Here is a 20,816-nt window from a genome sequence, read left to right as displayed (position 1 = left end):
TTCAGGCAAACAACAGTGAGAAGAAAGCAGGAGTTGCAGAACTAATATCAGACAAAATAGACCTCAAAACAAAGAAAGTAACAAGAGATAAAGAAGGACACTACATAATGATAAAGGGCGCAGTCCAACAAGAGGATATAACCATTCTAAATATATATGCACCCAACACAGGAGCACCAGCATTTGTGAAACAAATACTAACAGAACTGAATTGGGAAATAGACTGCAATGCATTCATCTTAGGAGACTTCAACACACCACTCACCCCAAAGGATAGATCCACCAGTCAGAAAATAAGTAAGGACACACAGGCATTGAACAACACACTAGAACAGATGGACCTAATAGACATCTATAGAACTCTACATCCAAAAGCAGCAGGATATACATTATTCTCAAGTGCACATGGAACATTCTCCAGAATAGACCACATACTAGCTCACAAAAAGAGCCTCAGTAAATTCCAAAATATTGAAATTCTACCAACCAATTTTTCAGACCACAAAGGTATAAAACTAGAAATAAATTCTACAAAGAAAACAAAAAGGCTGACAAACACATGGAGGCTTAACAACATGCTTCTAAATAATCAATGGATCAATGAACAAATCAAAATAGAGATCAAGGACTATATAGAAAAAAATGACAACAACAACACAAAGCCCCAACTTCTGTGGGATGCAGCGAAAGCAGTCTTAAAGGAAAGTATATAGCAATCCAGGCACACCTGAAGAAGGAAGAACAATCCCAAATGAATAGTCTAATATCACAACTATCAAAACTGGAAAAAGAAGAACAAATGAGGCCTAAAGTCAGCAGAAGGAGGGACATAATAAAGATCAGAGAAGAAATAAACAAAATTGAGAAGAATAAAACAATAGCAAAAATCAACGAGACCAAGAGCTGGTTCTTTGAGAAAATAAACCAAATAGATAAGCCTCTAGCCAAACTTATTAAGAGAAAAAGAGAATCAACACAAATCAACATAATCAGAAATGAGAATGGAAAAATCACGACAGACCCCACAGAAATACAAAGAATTATTAAAGACTACTATGAAAACCTATATGCCAATTAGCTGGAAAACCTAGAAGAAATGGACAACTTCCTAGAAAAATACAACCTCCCAAGACTGACCAAGGAAGAAACACAAAAGTTAAACAAACCAATTACGAGCAAAGAAATTGAAACGGTAATCAAAAAACTACCCAAGAACAAAACCCCGGGGCCGGACAGATTTACCTCAGAATTTTATGAGACACACAGAGAAGACATAATACCCATTCTCCTTTAAGTGTTCCAAAAAATAGAAGAGGAGGGGATACTCCCAAACTCATTCTATGAGGCCAACATCACCCTAATACCAAAACCAGGCAAAGACCCCACCAAAAAAGAAAATTACAGACCAATATCCCTGATGAATGTAGATGCAAAAATACTCAATCAAATATTAGCAAACAGAATTCAACAGTATATCAAAAGGATCATACACCATGACCAAGTGGGATTCATCCCAGCGATGCAAGGATGGTACAACATTCGAAAATCCGTCAACATCATCCACCACATCAACAAAAAGAAAGACAAAAACCACATGTCATCTCCATAGATGCTGAAAAAGCATTTGACAAAATTCAACATCCATTCATGATAAAAACTCTCAGCAAAATGGGAATAGAGGGCAAGTACCTCAACATAATAAAGGCCATATATGATAAACCCACAGCCCACATTATAATGAACAGCGAGAAGCTGAAAGCATTTCCTCTGAGATTGGGAACTAGACAGGGATGCCCACTCTCCCCAGTGTTATTTGACATAGTACTGGAGGTCCTAGCCGCGGCAATCAGACAAAACAAAGAAATACAAGGAATCCAGATTGGTAAAGAGGAAGTTAAACTGTCACTATTTGCAGATGATATGATACTGTACATAAAAAAACCCTAAAGACTCCACTCCAAAACTACTACAACTGATATCGGAATACAGCAAAGTTGCAGGATACAAAATTAACACACAGAAATCTGTAGCTTTCCTATAAACTAACAATGAACCAATAGAAAGAGAAATCAGGAAAACAATTCCATTCACCATTGCATCAAAAAGAATAAAATACCTAGGAATAAACCTAACCAAAGAAGTGAAAGACTTATACTCTGAAAACTACAAGTCACTCTTAAGAGAAATTAAAGGGGACACTAACAAATGGAAACTCATCCCCTGCTCATGGCTAGGAAGAATTAATATCGTCAAAATGCCATCCTGCCTAAAGCAATATACAGATTTGATGCAATCCCTATCAAATTACCAGCAACATTCTTCAATGAATTGGAACAAATAATTCAAAAATTCATATGGAAACACCAAAGACCCCGAATAGCTAAAGCAATCCTGAGAAAGAAGAATAAAGTGGCGGGGATCTCACTCCCCAACTTCAAGCTCTCCTACAAAGCCTTAGTAATCAAGATAATTTGGTACTAGCACAAGAACAAAGCCACAGACCAGTGGAACAGATTAGAGACTCCAGAAATTAACCCAAACATATATGGTCAATTAATATTTGATAAAGGAGCCATGGACATACAATGGCAAAATGACAGTCTCTTCAACAGATGGTGCTGGCAAAACTGGACAGCTACATGTAGGAGAATGAAACTGGACCTTTGTCTAAACCCATATACAAAAGTAAACTCAAAATGGATCAAAGACCTGAATGTAAGTCATGAAACCATTAAACTCTTGGGAAAAAACATAGGCAAAAACCTCTTAGACATAAACATGAGTGACCTCTTCTTGAACATATCTCCCCGGGCAAGGAAAACAACAGCAAAAATGAGCAAGTGGGACTACATTAAGCTGAAAAGTTTCTGTACAGCGAAAGACACCATCAATAGAACAAAAAGGAACCCTACAGTATGGGAGAATATATTTGAAAATGACAGATCCGATAAAGGCTTGACGTCCAGAATATATAAAGAGCTCACACGCCTCAACAAACAAAAAACAAATAACCAGACAAACAAACAAACAGACAGTTCTATAAAAAAGAAATACAGATGGCCAACAGACACATGAAAAGATGCTCCACATTGCTAATTATCAGAGAAATGCAAATTAAAACTACAATGAGGTATCACCTCACACCAGTAAGGATAGCTGCCATCCAAAAGACAAACAACAACGAATGTTGGCGAGGCTGTGGAGAAAGGGGAACCCTCCTACACTGCTGGTGGGAATGTAAATTAGTTCAACCATTGTGGAAAGCAGTATGGAGGTTCATCAAAATGCTCAAAACAGACCTACCATTTGACCCAGGAATTCCACTCCAAGGGATTTACCCTAAGAACGCAGAAATCAAGTTTGAGAAAGACAGATGCACCCCTATGTTTATTGCAGTGCTATTTACAAAGCCAAGAATTGGAAGCAACCTAAATGTCCATCGGTAGAGGAATGGATAAAGAAGATGTGGTACATATACACAATGGAATACTACTCAGCCATAAAAAGAGGAAAAATCCTACCATTTGCAGCAACATGGATGGAGCTGGAGAGTATTATGCTCAGTGAAATAAGCCAAGTGGAGAAAGAGAAATACCAAATGATTTCACTCATCTGAGGAGTATAAGAACAAAGGAAAAACTGATGGAACAAAACAGCAACAGAATTACAGAACCCAAAAATGGACTAACAGGTACCAAAGGAAAAGGAACTGAGGAGGATGGGTGGGCAGGGGGGGATAAGGGGGGGAAGAAGAAGGGGGGTATTAAGATTAGCATGCATAGTGGGGGGAGGGAGAAAGGGGAGGGAGGGCTGTACAACACAGAGAGGACAAGTAGTGATTCTACATTTTGGTATGCTGATGGACAGTGACCATAATGTGGTTTTTAGGGGGGACCTGATATAGGGGAGAGCATAGTAAACATAGTATTCTTCATGTAAGTGTAGATTAAAGATTAAAAAAAAAAATCAGTTCCTGTGTGCTGACCTCCAATGAGTTCTACACAGTGGTATAGAGGGCATGTCAAAGTGTGGGCAAAGGGTCTGTTTGTTTCTATGCAGAAGATCAAGGCCTAGCTTGGCTACCCAGAAAATGAACTAAGATACGATATGAGGAGGAGCTTCCGGCATCAGCACTCTCTGGAGGACTCGTGCCGGGGGATGATCATCAAAAAGCCTCCACAGGGATCCGGGCGATGCTGCAGTTGTGGCTGCGTCCACCTCACCGTCTCCTGGACTTGCCATTGGAATGAGGAGGGAGATGTCTAGGCTGGCATGTGCATACAGTGAGACAACGAATTTGACCGGATCTGTACTGTTGGAACTCAACCAGGAGTTGGGAGGGGTGCAAGTTGTAGCGCTCCAAAATCTTACGACTATAGACTGTCTACGGTTAATAGAACATATGGGATGTGAACAGATCCCAGAAATGGGTTGCTTTAATTTGTCTGATTTCTCTCAGACTGTTCAAGTACAGTTGGACAATATCCATCATATCATAGACAAATTTTCACAAATGCCTAGGATGCCTAAATGGTTTTCTTGGCTTCACTGGAGATGGCTGGGAATTATAGATCTGCTTTGGTATGTCACCGTATTCCTATTATGTTAATATGTGTGTGCAAGTTAGTTAGTAGTTTAAAACCTATACATGCTTAAGGTACTCTACAAGAAGATATGTCAAAGAAATAATCAATCCTCCCATGTTTTCTTCCATATGCTACCTCTATAGCTTTTCTTCTTCCTTCCTAATTACAACCCTTAAATAGAATTCGTGCCTCATATCGAATTTACCGAGTATCATAACTCCTCCAGGTGGTAAAGATACCTCGAGACAAGTGCTGGGCATAGAAGCCACAGGGCATAAATCTGCAAAGAAGTAAAAAGCTAACCTTTTCAAACAATATGGCTTCTCTCTCACTTACCAACTTTACATTTCCCTGTATGGCCCCAGAAGATGACTGGTTAGCCAGAGACAGGTAAGATTCCTCAAGGGAGGAACAACCTAAGACAGGCACAGTCACAGGGGGGCCATCAGGTGAGAAATTGGGGAACAACAGTGGCGAAGCTTAGAACCTCCCCCCCCGCCCTGTGTTGAGAGAAAGCTTCTGCATCCATGGATGTTTTGTTGCCCTTGTCTAGGTCGGATTAGCACATAGTCTACAGGCACACACCTGATCATCTACATTTGCCCTCTTACAGCACTAAACTATGTTTTCTACCTTTATCTTGCATCTACCTACCACTTCAGCAGTTTATTAAAAATAAAAATAATAATAATAATAATGAAGGGAGAAATGTGGGATCCACATATAAATCAAGTATAAAAATCAAACGAATATTCATATTTGACCTGATTGTTTATAGTTCATAATGCATGATCAAAACCGAAAGTTTCTGTGATGAATGCCCTTGTACTGTTCACCATGTAAGAACTTATTCACTATGTAAGAATTCGTTCACCATGTAAGAAATTGTTCGTTATGCTTCAGAAGATTGGAGACTGAAGAGAACTAGGCTTGAGATGAATTAATGACTGTGCATTGAGCATTGACCCCCCTATACAGAATTTTGTTGTTGTTAACAACCATTTGATCAATAAATATGAGAGATGCCCTCTCAAAAAAAAAATAGTTGCAAAAAATAAAAAAAATTAAAATTAAAATTAAAATTAAAAAAGTGCATGTAACACATGGAGAAAGCCTGTTGCTTCTAAGATTTCTCAAATACGTACTCAAATTTGAGAGTTCCAAAGGCTGAGTCCCTTCTCAGGACTACCGTCAGCTCTCATTCCGCTAGCGCCCTCATTTGTTGTTTTTTTTTGGAATCTCCTGCCTGGCTTTAGATTTACCAGTAACAGTGTACTCTTTTAATTATCCCCAAGCATTCTGCCTGTGACTTCTAATAACCAAAACCCTTTCTTAAGTAACTTGGTGGATTAGAGGAGGGTTTAAATTATAAGTGTGAACGGTGTTTTTCTCTACATTGTATCCTTCTCAGTGTTTCTTCCCGACTTCTAAGTGAACGCCTTGGGAGCGCTCTGAGACTACCACAGTGCAGTGGATTAGCTTTGGGTGGATTAGCTTTGGGTGGTAGAATCTCCTGAGAAAACCTTTTTTTTCAATCCCTTTAGCATGAAACCATTGACACACAACAGGAATTGTGACAAACCTTGTGTCTAATAACAGGATGTGACATCAGTGGACACACTTAGCAAAGGAAAGAAGTTGCTGGATTTGAGGAAAATTTTTAACATTTTTCAGAACTAAAGAGACCATTTAGTGGTTGCAAAACTTATTTTAATGATCCCTCCCAACCTATTTCCAAGAAATAGATGGACAGACAGACAGATGGGACTGATTGGGAACCTGAGAGATGCTACCCTTTCTTTTTTGTCAGAAAGTTTCTGTCCTGCCTGTTTCACTTGAATTCCCAGAGCAGAAGGGTCTGGGCGTATCTCTAGAGAAGATATTCCCTCAGAAAGGCACATCAAGTGCTAAGCTAGTTACATGTAACATATTACTTCATCTAATTGTCACAACACCCTATAAGGAAGGTGTCATTACCCATATTTACCTTTGAGGAAAATAAAAGCTCAGAAAGGTCACGCAGCTAGTGAAAGGCAGAATGGGCTGAGATCCAAACCCAGCTCCAACTGATTTCAAAGGTTATGGTCTTTCTTCTCTATTACTCTGCCTCGAGGAGACTTACAAAGCAAATATTGGAAGAAGTTTAGTTAAAATTAATTTTGCTTTATTTTAAAAGGCTTTGGATACTCCTTGTTATATTTAACAGTTCCCAGGAGTTTCAAAACTGGGTCTGGAAATCAGTGGCATAGAGACTAATCTGATGTTTCTGGGAATAGTTATCATACCCAGAGCAAAGACAATTAAATGGCATAACTTGCTTCTCCCAACAGTTGATAGGGGCAAAAGCATCTCCACATAATGCTAGGATGCTTAGGTGAGTTTGAAATTGAAACCATGAAATGCCAAAGAGCTCCCAGATGATTGAGCTTGTGCCTTCTCTGTCTTTTGGAAAGGCTGGGAAAAGACTGTTGATGAGCTGGGACCTGGATACTTCCTGGGTGGACTTTGTCCAGTTCTACATCCAGATTGGTGGAGAGAGCTCTGCATGCAACAAGCCTGACAGCAGAGAGGAGGGCGTCCTCCTTCAGCACAGCAACAACGGGGGCATCCAGTGGCACCTGCTGGCAGAGATGTACTTCTCAGACTTCAGCAAACCTAGGTAACCATGCCTGATGGTTTTCCAGAAGTTTCCAGGAATAGTAAAGATTACATTGTTGTTGGGGTGTTTACAAAATGTCCTTAACTGTTGCAAAAATAAACAAGCACATAATAAATATCTGACAAGAATGATAACCCAATATATAAATATTTTTTTCATTTAAGTTTCTGGACAGAAAGCATTGTATTAACGCTTGAATTTTTAAAGAATATGAAAAAAAATTGTGACTAGAAGAAAAATGAGCCATTGACCACTGTTTTTCCAAAAAAACTGATGTAGGTATATGCCAACCTCAGTTTTCCCATTTGTATGTGTGGGTTTTTTTTCTTGATGCACATACAAAATATGTTCATCTGTTATTTTTAACAACAAAATGGGTTTGTTAGAAGTTTTCATATGGCCTTACCCAGGACCAGTCCTAGGCAGCGTATGAATAATTCTGTGGAGCTAGGATTTTCTAAAATATTTCACTGGCCTTGTCTTTATTTTGATAGGTGGGGAATATATGTAATAAAATGTCTTAGACAAAGACTGTTCAGGAGTTTGGGAAAATGACCCATGCTTAATACTGATACCTATACCAGGCAATCAATGTGTTTATTTTTAAATTTATTTCTTTTGCAATTATGTGGTGTTCTGAAATACTATAGATATACTTTATATTTACATAAGGATCATTAAAATCTACTCAAGGACATCACTTTTACAGTATTCCTTTAATAATCTCATTACTTATACTTTAACATAAACACAGAGTTTTTCTTTATATGGTGACCACCAGTCATTATTAAGCTTTAACATACTAATGTTGCTGTTTTGCATTTTACAATTGAACCTTATTTTATTGAAAAAAATATTATTGAAGACTATATAGATCCTATTCTTACAAATAAAGTATACCTTAAGCATACTACTTAAAATATAGCTGTTTTGTAGATTAAAGGTTCCTGAGTGTGTTGTTTTAAAACAATGAGTCATTTAAAGGTGACATAATTTTCCATGATACAACACAAGTAGACATGCAAACAGACAACCAAAAGCATTTCTTCTAAGGGACACAGAGGAGAGGCAGAAGCCAGAGAAGAGGCTGTGAGTTGAAACAGGATATCAAACATCCAGAGAGGAATTCAGGAATGGTTAGAAGGAGATAGAACCTGGTGGGATTCCCTCCCTACAGTAGAGAGGGAATTGATAATAGTACCAAACTGGTTTAGAAAAAATTTTAAGTAATTCAGATTGTTTTTTCCAGGTAATATCATTGTCAATCTGGAAACTATTGGGAGTTCAGTAAAGTGACTAGATTAGTATATAGACAAAAATTCAATAGCTTTTTCAAATTCCAGAAATATTCAGCTTGTATTTATGGGAACTTTTCTTTAAGGCCAAAATATTTCACCACATTCTCAAACACTTCTGTAACACTAAAATACTTAAGAAATCCTGAGTTGGAAGATAGTAGAAATAGACCCCATTCATGGTGGCAAATGTGTAAATAAATATATGGAAAAATTTTAACAAACAATACAGAGAATCTATGTAAAGAAAACTACAGAACTTCAGGCTTTCCTGTAGAGATTTAAAAGAAAAGAAATAAATGGAAAATAATACAGTATCCCTGGATGGGAAACTGAATATTATGATATGAAGGTATCTCTTAATTTAGGTTTAATGCAACTTCAATCAAAATCTTAGCAGTGCTTACTATTTTTTTTTTGAAACTTTTATCTAGAAATATAAACTGGCAAAAATAGCTTAAACATTTGGGAAAAAATAGAGGGATTCCCTATATGATATTAAAGCATATTATGTGACCTGTATAATTAAAAGGAATGATACAGGTACATGGATCAACAGAACAAATAATGAAGCCAAGTAGAAGACCCAGAAATTGACTCAGATATATTTAAGAACTTATGACATATCAGCTATCAATGAAAAAGAAATGGTTATTCCATCAGGTGGTGTAAGACAAAATGGGCAGGCTCTTGGGGGAAAATATCTATCTAGATTATCACTTTACATCATGAAAAACTGCTAAAGACTGGCTAACGTGTTAAACATTTAGGTTATTATCTGATCTTAGAAAAAGATCTAAACTTCCTAAACATAAATTCAGTGAAAGACTTAACAGAGAGAAGGACTACTTACATATAAATACAATACATGCAAATGTAAAATTGCACACAAATATAACACATACATAGCAAAGAAATGAAAACAGAAAACAGAGTATTTACAACCATTATGAGAAACAGAAAGTCAGTAGTCCTTTATAAAGAGCTTATACAAATTATCAAGAAAAACACTAAAATCTCAGTAGAAAAATGGGTAAAAGAAGTGAATATAACAAAAGATGTTTAATAAAATTTGAATAATATACAACCTCTGTGGCATAGAAGGATACTATTTTAAACAGTCAACTTGTCATTTTTTAATGAGCTGTCTCCTCATGGGAGCAGCAAAATAGGTTTTTTTATGCCACCTGTAAACCATTGTAGACCCTTCCAGAAAGGAATTGGGAAAAATCAAGACCCTTAAATATGACCAGTTTATTTAACCTTGTATTTCCATTTCTAGGAATCTTCCCTAAAGAAATACACTGAGGTATATATAGATAAAGCTTTATACAAAAAGATTTTCATCACAGAATTATTTCTAATAGGGAAAAGTAAAATAAATAATAGCATGGTTATGTGATGAAAAAGTATATAGACAGTAAAATTAATTTTTCTGATATGGGAATATTATGATATAATATTAACTTTTAAACTATAGAACACTCAATTACACATGTGTCTCACCTATATGAAAAATGACCTGCTTTGATGATATACATCAAATTATTAACAGAAGCCAACCCCATGTAATAGATTATGGGTGGCTTCATTTCATTTTTAATGCATATTGTGTTTTCCCACAGGATGAACTGTTCTGAAAAAAATCTAAATGCTATTTTAATGTAATAACATACAAAGAGAGTTTTTTCTAGGTATATCTTTAAAATGTTACACCCATAGTTGTGGTAGTCAAAAACCATTGTTCAGTGAATCAAAGTCAATTGAAATACTTGCCTCCAAACGATACAATTCCAAATGGAATAAACATGACCAGGACTAAACTTGATTACAACTTTAAACCTCTTGTCATCCGTCTAAACTTAGAAACTTTTCCAAAGTACCAATAGATCAAACAAAAGTAAACTTTCTCTTGTTGCTACACTTGTTATTTAAACAGCTGCTAAGAAAAACACAGCTCTTGCTTTCCCAACCCTAAGTGATTTGCTTTTATATAGATTTGTCTATCTGGAGCTTCCAGCTGCTGCCAAGACCCCTTGCACCAGGTTCCGCTGGTGGCAGCCTGTGTTCTCAGGGGAGGACTATGATCAGTGGGCAGTCGATGACATCATCATTCTGTCAGAGAAGCAGAAGCAGATCATCCCAGTTGTCAACCCAACTCTACCACAGGTATTTTTCCTATGTCTGAACTCCAAGAAGATAGAGATTGTAAAAGTGGGTAGAATTACCACTTCTAGGAATTTACCCTAAGAATGCAGCAGCCCAGTTTGAAAAAGACAGATGCACCCCTATGTTTATCGCAGCACTATTTACAATAGCCAAGAAATGGAAGCAACCTAAATGTCCATCAGTAGATGAATGGATAAAGAAGAGGTGGTACATATACACAATGGAATATTATTCACCTATAAGAAGAAAACAAATCCTACCATTTGCAACAACATGGATGGAGCAACAGGGTATTATGCTCAGTAAAATAAGCCAGGTGGAGAAAGACAAGTACCAAATGATTTCACTCATATGTGGAATATAAGAACAAAGAAAAACTGAAGGAACAAAACAGCAGCAGAATCACAGAACCCAAGAATGGACTAACAGTTACCAAAAGAAAAGGGACTGGGGATGATGGGTGGGAAGGGAGGGGCAAGGGGGTTGAAGAAAGGGGGCATTACGATTAGCATGTACAGTGTTGTGGAGGGGTACGGGGAGGGCTGTACAACACAGAGAAGACAAGTGGTGATTATACAGCTTCTTGCTACGCTGATGGATAGTGACTGTAGTGGGGTGTGGGGGGGACTTGGTGAGGGGAGGAGCCTAGTAAACATAGTGTTCTTCATGTAATTGTAGATTAATGATAGCAAAATTTAAAATAAAGTGGGTGGAATTAAAGGACTTCTCACTTCCCCAAGGATTTAGTGCTTCACACCCTGCACAGGTCATTTAAATCTTCTGTGTTTGCATTTAATTCTTGGTTGCCTCTCTATGCTATAGTTCACAGATTACTTAGATACATGGATTTTTCTAAAGCTATGAAGTCTGGCCAAGTCATCAAGCATAATCTTGCTTTAGTGTGTTTATAAAATTAGATACACAATGACAAAATATTTTCAGTTGCTAAATCATCAGGAGAAAAGTTCACTGCAGTGAAAAAAAATTAATTTAGAGATTCTGCTATATTTTCCTAGAAATACAAATGATACATGGCCCTACCTGTCTTCAACTGAAAATCCCTCTCGTTTTCAAAGGTTTCAGATTGTCTCTCCCTGTTGTTTGTGTTGCTTCTATTAGAACTTTTATGAGAAGCCAGCTTTTGATTACCCGATGAATCAAATGAGTGTGTGGTTGATGTTGGCTAATGAAGGAATGGTTAAAAATGAAACTTTCTGCTCCTCCACACCATCTGCCATGATATTTGGGAAATCAGATGGGGATCGATTTGCAGTAACCCGAGATCTGACTCTGAAACCTGGATATGTGCTACAGTTCAAGGTATTTATGCACCAGCTTCTTCCCAGGGCAAGTTAAGGAGGAAACCAACCTCCAGATTTATACTTGAAATGCACAAAGAGCACAGATTGTTCATATTCTATTAAACAAGGGACCTACTTAAACAAAGTTTCAACCATCTTAGAATGGCAAAACTTTTTAGCTCTACCCATAAGGAAAACAGTTTCTCAGTTTTTAATGAGCTCCAGAAGTGTAGCTGTCATTGTATTTCTTTAAATACATGGAACTCTACCCAAATTAAAAATAAAACTGACTTTGAGAATTTCAATCTGATTGTGACTTATTGAATCCCTTGTTTCTGAATGGTAATAAATAAATTCTCCTTTTGAGCTTACTAGTGCTTTTTGGACTAGTTATTTTATGTCTTCAGTGTATGATTTTCAAACAATTCCTCCTCCTTTGGTTCAGTAAATTTTTACACTAATTATCATTGCTTTCTTAAAGGCTTGTTGTTTTTCAACACTGTGATAACATGTCAACATGTGTGGCAAGTATTTACTTTGAGAAGTTCTTTTTTCAGAACCCTAAACAGAATTTCATTGTGTCTACAATAAAATCCCATTGGTGAATTCTGGGGTAGAAAGTAATGCAGTTTTAATGAGCTACACAACTACGTGGTCCTTACATAACGGCAGGATGCAGATGCTAAATAATTTACAAATGGAATTATTAAAGAGATCAGATGTTTAGAGGCAGCTCTTCAAATATAATTTCCAAAGTCTGTAAACAAGGAAGTTAGTCATAAATAAAATGCTTAGTGAAATGTTATCCTTCTCTGTTTAGACTTTGATGCTAAATTCCAATGGAAAAGCCATTAATAACAGTATATAACTATATTAACTCATTGTCACTTCCTGAAATGGTAACAAAATATCAGCAATAGCAAATACATTACCGGAATACTATGCTGTTTCTTATCCGACACCTCTTCCATTTAATTAGTCACAAAATCATGTTAGTGTAGGTGTTAAAGTCTGCAAGATAGTATTTGGAAGTTTAAAAACTCTAAATAAAAACAATTATTAAATGTTTCAAGTACTTAAAACAACCAGCAAGGTAATAATAAATAACAAGCATAATGCCTAAGAAAAATGTCTATTCTTGAATCACATGAGCAGAAAACTATTAATTTCTGGCTATTAATTGATAATGGATTTATTACCTATAAATGGGTCATTCATGAATTGATAAATAATGTATATTTGGAATTGGTAAGAAGAACTTGGTGTCATTTGTACACGGTGCTGGTACATTTTTTGTGACTGTGTGCCATGTGTCAAACACTAGGTGCTAGGAATATAAAGATGAAAAAATATGTTTCTAGCCCTCATAGAGCTCAGAAACTAGCAAGTGACCCAGGAAAGTGGACAGTTGCAGGAGCACTGAAGTATAAATAGGCTCTGGATGCTAAGGGAGTGCTTAGCATAGTGGCTGGCGTGTGGCAGGTGCCCCAAAAGTATCTATCTGTCTATTAGTTGGGTGGATGAATGGATAGGTGGATGAATGGATGAGCTGCAATGGGAAGTCTTTGGAAATACAGACTTAGCCAGCTGAACAATGGGTGGTGGGGGGGATGGGTGTTCCAGTTAGAGGGAACAGAATGTGTAAATAAATGAAAGTACATGCAAGTACAAATAAGAAAGGAAAATTGGGAAACTTCGAGGAGTTTAGAGATGTTCCACAGAGGTGAGAGGTAAAGTTAATCCTAATTAGCTTTATATGATATACTAATTCACTTGGACATTAACCCAAGAGCAATGAGTCATAGAAGATTTTTAATCCACTGAGTGTGAGAATCAGACCTGCGTTTTAGAAAGATCATTCCACCAACGCTTTGGGTGTTGACTTGTCAGAAGGGGAAAGTGGAATCAATATTTATATTCATGCATTTATTCAGCAATATTTATAAATCCTCTATTATGTGCCAAGCTCTGTTGTAGGCTATGAAAATAAATAGGAATAGAGAGTGAGGACTAGGGAAGTGGAGGATGATTACCATTTTAGGGGTCATCAGGTTAACCTCACTAATAAAATGACTTTTAGGCTAAGGCCTATAAAAGTGAAGGACTGAGTCAAGCAGCTATCTGGGAAAGAGCTTTCCAGACACAGGGAACCAAAGTACAAAGGCTTAAAGTAGTAGTGTGCTTGGAAAGTTAAGGAAACCCCGGGACACAACTGTGACGAGAGCAAAGGGAGTGGGAAAGTGGGGAGACTAGTGTAAAAAAATAAGGTCAGACTTTGACTTCAACTCTGAATAAAATGGCTAACAGAAGGGTGACCTACTCTGACTATGAGAATCATGCTGGTGACTGTGCTGGGAGACACTGTCAGAGGCAAGGGCAGGACCAGAAAGACCAGCTGGGCAACTACCGCAGGCACCCGAGTCAGAGATGCTGGGAGCACGGACCTGTGTGATCGTGAAGGAGGCAGAGAAGGTGCCCAGATTGCTGAGTATATTTTGAGTAAAGTAAGAATGCAGTCATCAAAGCAAGAAATGAGGAGGCCAGAATAAGGCAAAACATGGGATTATGAAAATAAGTAGAGGGATCTGAGAGCGGTCAAAGGGTCATGGTCAACAAGTTTTGGTGACCTATTGGGTGAAAGAATGGATTCTAGAATGACTCCCATGTTTCTGGCTCCACTCACTAGGATTGGAAATACAGGAAGAGGAGGATTTGTTTTAGGGTGGCGGGTGACGAGCACAGACATGGACGTGTGGGAGCAGGTGTGCCTGTGGGCTGCTGAAGTGGAAATGCACCAGCAACAGTTATGTTTGCTGTTGGGAGAGCTGGAGAAAGGCCGTATCTGGGAGTCACGGGTATACAGAGGGAGTTTGAAATTATGGTTGTAAATGAGATTAGGGAGTATGTATAGAGTAAAAGATAAGAAAGCCAAGAATTAAATCCTAGAAAACATCAACAGTTAAGAAGCAGGCTAACCTGTCAAGTTTTTAAAAAGCACAAACTTGTCACAGAATTGAAAGGTTCATTGACTTGCCTGCTTTAGAAACAGTGGCAGTCATAACAACTCTAAGACAGAAAAGCTAACTATGTTTGCCCAGTGTGACTACTCTCACCACATGCCAGCTAAAGACTATCTTTGCTAATGGGTGAGGTAATGGAAGGAAATTTGGGATAGTTCAGTCAGTTATCTTAGAGTGTCAAGTCTTTGCTTATATTCCTAACATTTACCTTACAAACTTGGATAAATGAATCACAGTGAAATTTCTACTAGCCAAACTGTAAATCCTTCTGAGAGATGTTCTATAGCTCTGAGTATAGAAATGAGGAAAATATGGAATCTTCTTTTAAAGGACTAGATCAAGCTTCCATATAGTCATAAGCATGAACTGGTTTACCTCTTGAGTTCCGGCCCAATATGATTTGCCCTACCTTTTCTTCACCCTTTATTCTTTGGTCATGATTATATTCTTTTGAGTACTTACTTCAAAAATTTTTTCTGTAATATTTGGCTATTCTTATTTATAGTCTTATACAATAAAATTCTATAATGATTCCCAACAGCAGATGAAAGAAGATATGAATATATCATTCATATAAAACAGCATATAATTAAATAAATATCAGAAAAATAGCTTGACATTTATAATTATCAAAAAATATAAGCTAAAACAATAAAATCATTTACACATTTATTAATTTAGAAAGAATCTGTCTTAAACTAGAATAGTATTCAGTGCTGTGGTAAAACTGATTCATTTGAACCCAGCTGATTAAAAATAAACACATATAAATAGAACATTTTAAATATTTCTACATGTTGACTCAGTAATACTACTCCTAGGAATTTATCTGGTAGTAACAAATCAACTGAAGAAAAGGTACATTCTTTGCAATGCTGCATATAATAATAAAATAAAATGTTGAATAGAAAACAGGAGGAAAGTTCTTGAATTATAACTTCAACTATATGACCAAAATATTTACTTCTTTATAAAGATTAGTAGAAAAAAATAGAAAAATAGAAGCAGCTGTGCTAGAGCATTGGGATTTAGGTTGCTTTTTTTTTTCAATTTTTTTCAATATTGTTAATCCTATGTTGATGTTCCTCCACATGAGTGCTCCAAACAATTATAGTTTTATTTCCTGATTATTCTGCTTATTTTATGCTGTGACAAAAACTTAGCTCTTTCATCTAAGTTGACATTATTTCTTACTGAGCTTCGGCAAGAGAATAGAATAAAGATGTTTGTTCCACTGAAAGCAAAGAGGACAGCCCTCTCTTTAGGTAACCTTCATGTTCTGGAGAGGACAACTCTTTATCTTCCACGTTTCTCCATTTATACATCTGTGAAACAAAACAGTTTCTTGGCTTCTTGACGTCTTGGCTTTTGTCCAAGACTCTAACATCACAAATACTGTGCTTCTCTCTTCCTTCCTAAAATCCCAAGAAATCCACAAAATGAGCAACGGGTCTAGCTTTCTGCTAGGGAGCACCTACCACTCGACTAGACAAAGATTCCTAGAACCTATACAAGGGTCTTGGGATTGAGCTGCATGTCTTACTATTGTCAATTTAATGCAGGCTCAGGAGTGAGCAGCCTGGCTGTTGTAGCATCCATTTTGTTAAATGATGACTTGAAACCAAAATTTGTTATAATTTTACCTTTCCTTTTAACAGCTAAACATAGGGTGTGCCAATCAGTTCAGCAGTGCTGCCCCAGTTCTCCTTCAATACTCTCACGATGCTGGTGTGTCCTGGTTTCTGGTGAAAGAAGGCTGTTACCCAGCGTCTGCAGGCAAAGGATGTGAAGGAAACTCCAGAGAGCTGAGTGAGCCCACTATGTATCACACGGGGGACTTTGAAGAATGGACAAGAATCACCATTGTTATTCCAAGATCTCTTGCATCCAGGTAGCGACCATTTTTATTATGTGCCATAGCTGCTGTTTCTTGAGGGCATATATTTATCTTGATATCTTTATTTCATATATCTTGGTAACCTAAAAGAATTCATATAGTCTAGCTATATCTATTCAAGTAATGACTAGAGGAAAAGAGCCCTAGGACAAAATTCCCAAAATAAGGGTGTGTGTGTGTGTATGCACTTACACACACGAATGCACACACACATGCATGCTTGTGAAACAAATCACCTAACCACTCATCATTCATTCATTCAGAAATAATTTTGGGGTGCTGTTTTGGGCCCTGGGAATATAGAAATGAACAAAAGATGTTACAGGCCAAGAGAGTTATAAGGCATTATTATATCAGACTTCCACTTCATTTAGATTTTTGATAATTTAATGCCTCCCTATATAGACAATTTGAGATATCTTGCAATTTGAAAGATCCCTTTAAATGACTATTAAGATAAATATTAAAACAGTAGAAAGATTAAATATCAGTTGACAGAAGAATGAAATAAATGGGTCAAGAACTTGAATTAGTTTCATTAATAGGGCAATAAATACAAAAATTTCCTGGCAGCTAGGACAAAGGAGGGAAATATAGGGTCATTTAGTTCTCATTGTCAGATAAAAAGAAAGAAAACATACAGTATGATTTTTTTTTAAAGATAGGCTTTTGTCTACACTCAGTATTCTAGAATGAATTTACAGCATGTATATGTATTCTTATGCCAGGTAGAGTAAGTAACCCAGAGATCAATATTTTTACCTATCATTTTATGAAAGATAAAGAAACATTATTTAAGGGGGCACTTCTTAGTTGAATCCTAGAATGTAGATTAAACAATGACTCAGTCAAGGCATTTTTTTTGCAAAGCTGAGATGATATAAGTCTATTTGTACTGCCTTCTGGTAAAGTAATTATATGTAGTTGGATATTCAGTAGTGCCACTCAGCAACATTTCCATCTTGCTTCCTTCCTAGAATATGGTAGTATTACACTTTCCCCACACCCTTTATAGTTTAGCATGGGCTAATGAAATGTGAATGGAAATGAAACATGAATTTAAGAGCCTCTGTCCTTTCTGCCATGTTCTCTGCTTCATGAAAACACAATTTGAGATGAAGCTTACATTAGTCTGGGTCTCTGAGTATCTACAATAAGCAGACTTCCTTGCCAGCCTACACTGAACATACAGCATAAGCAAGAAATAAACTTTTGTTTATTTAAACCACTGAGATTGGGGGTTGTTTGTTACCACAGCATAATTTATCTCATCCTGACTGATACAATGTTGAAAGTTTAGTAATCTATAGGAACGGCTTATTCATACATTCTTAGAGACCATTCTGTCTGTTACATCTTTCACCTGATTGATCACCAAATTTACTGTGCCTCATCTAGCTAGATAAGCTGGTTGTGTTCTCTTCCTTGCTCATTACTTAGATATGCATCTCTCAAAGAATTATACCACAGACTTTGGTATACACACTCGCCAGATAGGGAAGGAATTTGCTTGATCAAGGATGTACAAATTTCTGTGCTAATCTACCAAAGTTTCATAATACCACTATTCCAAGAAAGAGTTGGTCAATCAGTAGACCCAAGTCAATTTAGAAGTAATCTTTTTTTTTTGTCTTTACATGCCAGTGTCCCTTGTTGTGTATCAAGGAGAGATTCAAATGATATGATGTGTAGGTGACAAAGTTGATGAGTTGATCTTTTTCATTGAAATTTAAGAATTTTACTTCCATTCTGCTTTAGGTAGGATCCAAGCCCAGGTACTAAAACAGAGGAACAAATACAAATGCTGAACAAAGCTTGACTAAGGCAGAAGTCCATTCTTTCTCATATGATGGTCCAAAGGTGAGCAGGTTAGAGCTGATAGGGCAGCCCCACCATCCTGAGTACCCTTCCTCATCTGGATCCAAGGCAGCTGTTCCAGATATTGTCATGTCTTAACCAGTAGAAAGAAAAAGGAGTCAGGGACACATGGATGCATTACTTTTTTAAATCATCCTTACTCATTCTTTATGTTCCTTAGTACAGCCTAGGATAATGTTTTCTTGGTTATCTGTTGCCATGAAACTTGTCTTCTAAAGACAGAATGCCTTAAAACAATAATGATTTATTATTTCTCACGTTTTTATGGGATGTTCTGTGGGGGAGTTCTTCAGCTGGTCTCCCTGGGCTTCATAACGTAGCTCGTATAATTGGTGGATTGGTTAATGTCTGGGCTCTGCAGGACCTTTCTTTCTATGCAGTCTTTATCCCAGTATTTTTCAGCTAGGTGGTTCCAGAATTCCAAGAGGACAAAAGTAGAAGCTGTAAGGCATTACTTTATTTGGCACATCCTATTGGTCAAAGCACATTGTCTAGACTGGCCTCTAGATTCAGAGAGTGGGAAAATAGATTCCCCTTTTTGCTATGAAGTGTAGAAAACCCACATTACAAATGAACGCTTACACAGAAGGTGTGATTCACTGGGGGCATTATTGTAATGACCTACCATAGTTTGTGTCTAGGCCCACTGATGCACCTCTGCCCCCAGTCATATGTGTGTGTTCACTCTCCTCCCAAGCCCTCCCAAAGTCTCACCCCACCACAGCATCAGGCATGAAGTCACCGATCTTATTATCTATATCAGATCAGGGTGTGGATGTGGCTCCCTTGATACACCTCCTCTTGATCTAGAGACCCATGAACTAAAAAGACAAATTATCTACCCGACCCATATCCAACATGTAACAGTGAGACAATGACAAGATAACCAAAATGGCCACTCCCATTCAAAAAAAAGAAAGGTAAGAAAGAAGGGAGGAAAGGAGAGAAGAAGGGAGGGAGGGGCGCCACGTAACATAGAAGCCACTGGCCAATAGGAATTCCGAAAGTCAACAAGATACTTGTTACTAGGATGCCCTCCTCATGAGCAATGTCCAAGACAAAAATATTTCCTTGATTATGACAGTTCTGTTCCCTAGGAGTGGTTCCCTAGTCTGTTCTTCTCAGCTGTTGGTTCTACTCTCTAGGCTTCACCTTCTGAGGCATCTTTCCTTTCCATAAGAATGCATTTGTATTTGCAGCCAACTAGCAATCTCATCCTGCTTTCTGTGCATCTCAAACTAGGCATGTAACAGTGCAACCCTTATACCCCTCACCTCCACCAATGCATTCCTCTACTCCATGCTTTTCTCAAACTGTGGCCCAACCACATCTCTTCCTATAGATAGGTGCTGCATGCCATGGAGCTAGGGCGTATCAGTGGTGCATACATACTTCAATGACTAGAATATCAGGGTGCTGGAAGACATCGCTATGAAAGTTGTCAATAAAATCAGCAGCCAAGGAACGCAAATCTGGTTTGATTTCCCGAAGCCAGATAATTTAGAGTGCATCTCAAACTGAAGTTTGTTGTTATGTTGGGTGGAATAACCCACATAGGAAAGCTCTACAAGAAATAAGAAAAAGTTGTCCTTAATATCAAAAAGTGAGCCAATATTTTGAGGCTCCCAATGTATCAATATTTTCTTAGAACTCAGCTTTTGGAAGAAAAGTATTCTTTATTAGAATCCAGTTTTCTGGTTTATTTGAATACCATCCAGCTTGCTGTTTGATGGCTTTCATGATGAAGAGCTCTCTACTAAAGGATAGTAAATATGTTTCTACTTTAACACCCAAGCAAATGAGTTGTTGTGTTCCTTCTGCAATATGTTAAACTCAGATACCTCCAAATGCAGTGTTGGAAAGCTGAGAATCCCAAGTGTGAAAATTGTTAAAATTTAAAGCTATTTTGCCACAAGGCAACATGCTTTTAATAGTTACTTGAATATTGCTCTTTCACAAATAATGCTGTTGATTTTCTCAAAGGAGCATTTGCGCTCATATTCATTCTCTG

The 20,816-nt window shown here is 37.4% G+C and overlaps 1 protein-coding gene across 2 annotated transcripts in view; it reads left to right on the top strand.

Annotated features, from left to right (window-relative positions):
• The window catches only part of RELN (reelin), a 514,773-nt gene that overhangs the window by 405,010 nt on the left and 88,947 nt on the right, over positions 1 to 20,816 (top strand). For both annotated transcript variants that reach the window (XM_037001388.2, XM_073238979.1), the window contains exons 25-28: positions 7,040 to 7,245; positions 10,538 to 10,709; positions 11,829 to 12,029; positions 16,689 to 16,921. In XM_037001388.2, coding sequence (XP_036857283.2) covers positions 7,040 to 7,245; positions 10,538 to 10,709; positions 11,829 to 12,029; positions 16,689 to 16,921 — 812 coding nt within the window. The remainder of the gene's footprint in view (positions 1 to 7,039; positions 7,246 to 10,537; positions 10,710 to 11,828; positions 12,030 to 16,688; positions 16,922 to 20,816) is intronic.

Source organism: Manis javanica, chromosome 6, assembly GCF_040802235.1.
Source record: "Manis javanica isolate MJ-LG chromosome 6, MJ_LKY, whole genome shotgun sequence".
NCBI classification, from domain to species: Eukaryota; Metazoa; Chordata; class Mammalia; order Pholidota; family Manidae; genus Manis; species Manis javanica.
Note: the sequence above shows the minus strand (reverse complement) of the source record. Positions and strands in the feature narration are given on the sequence as shown.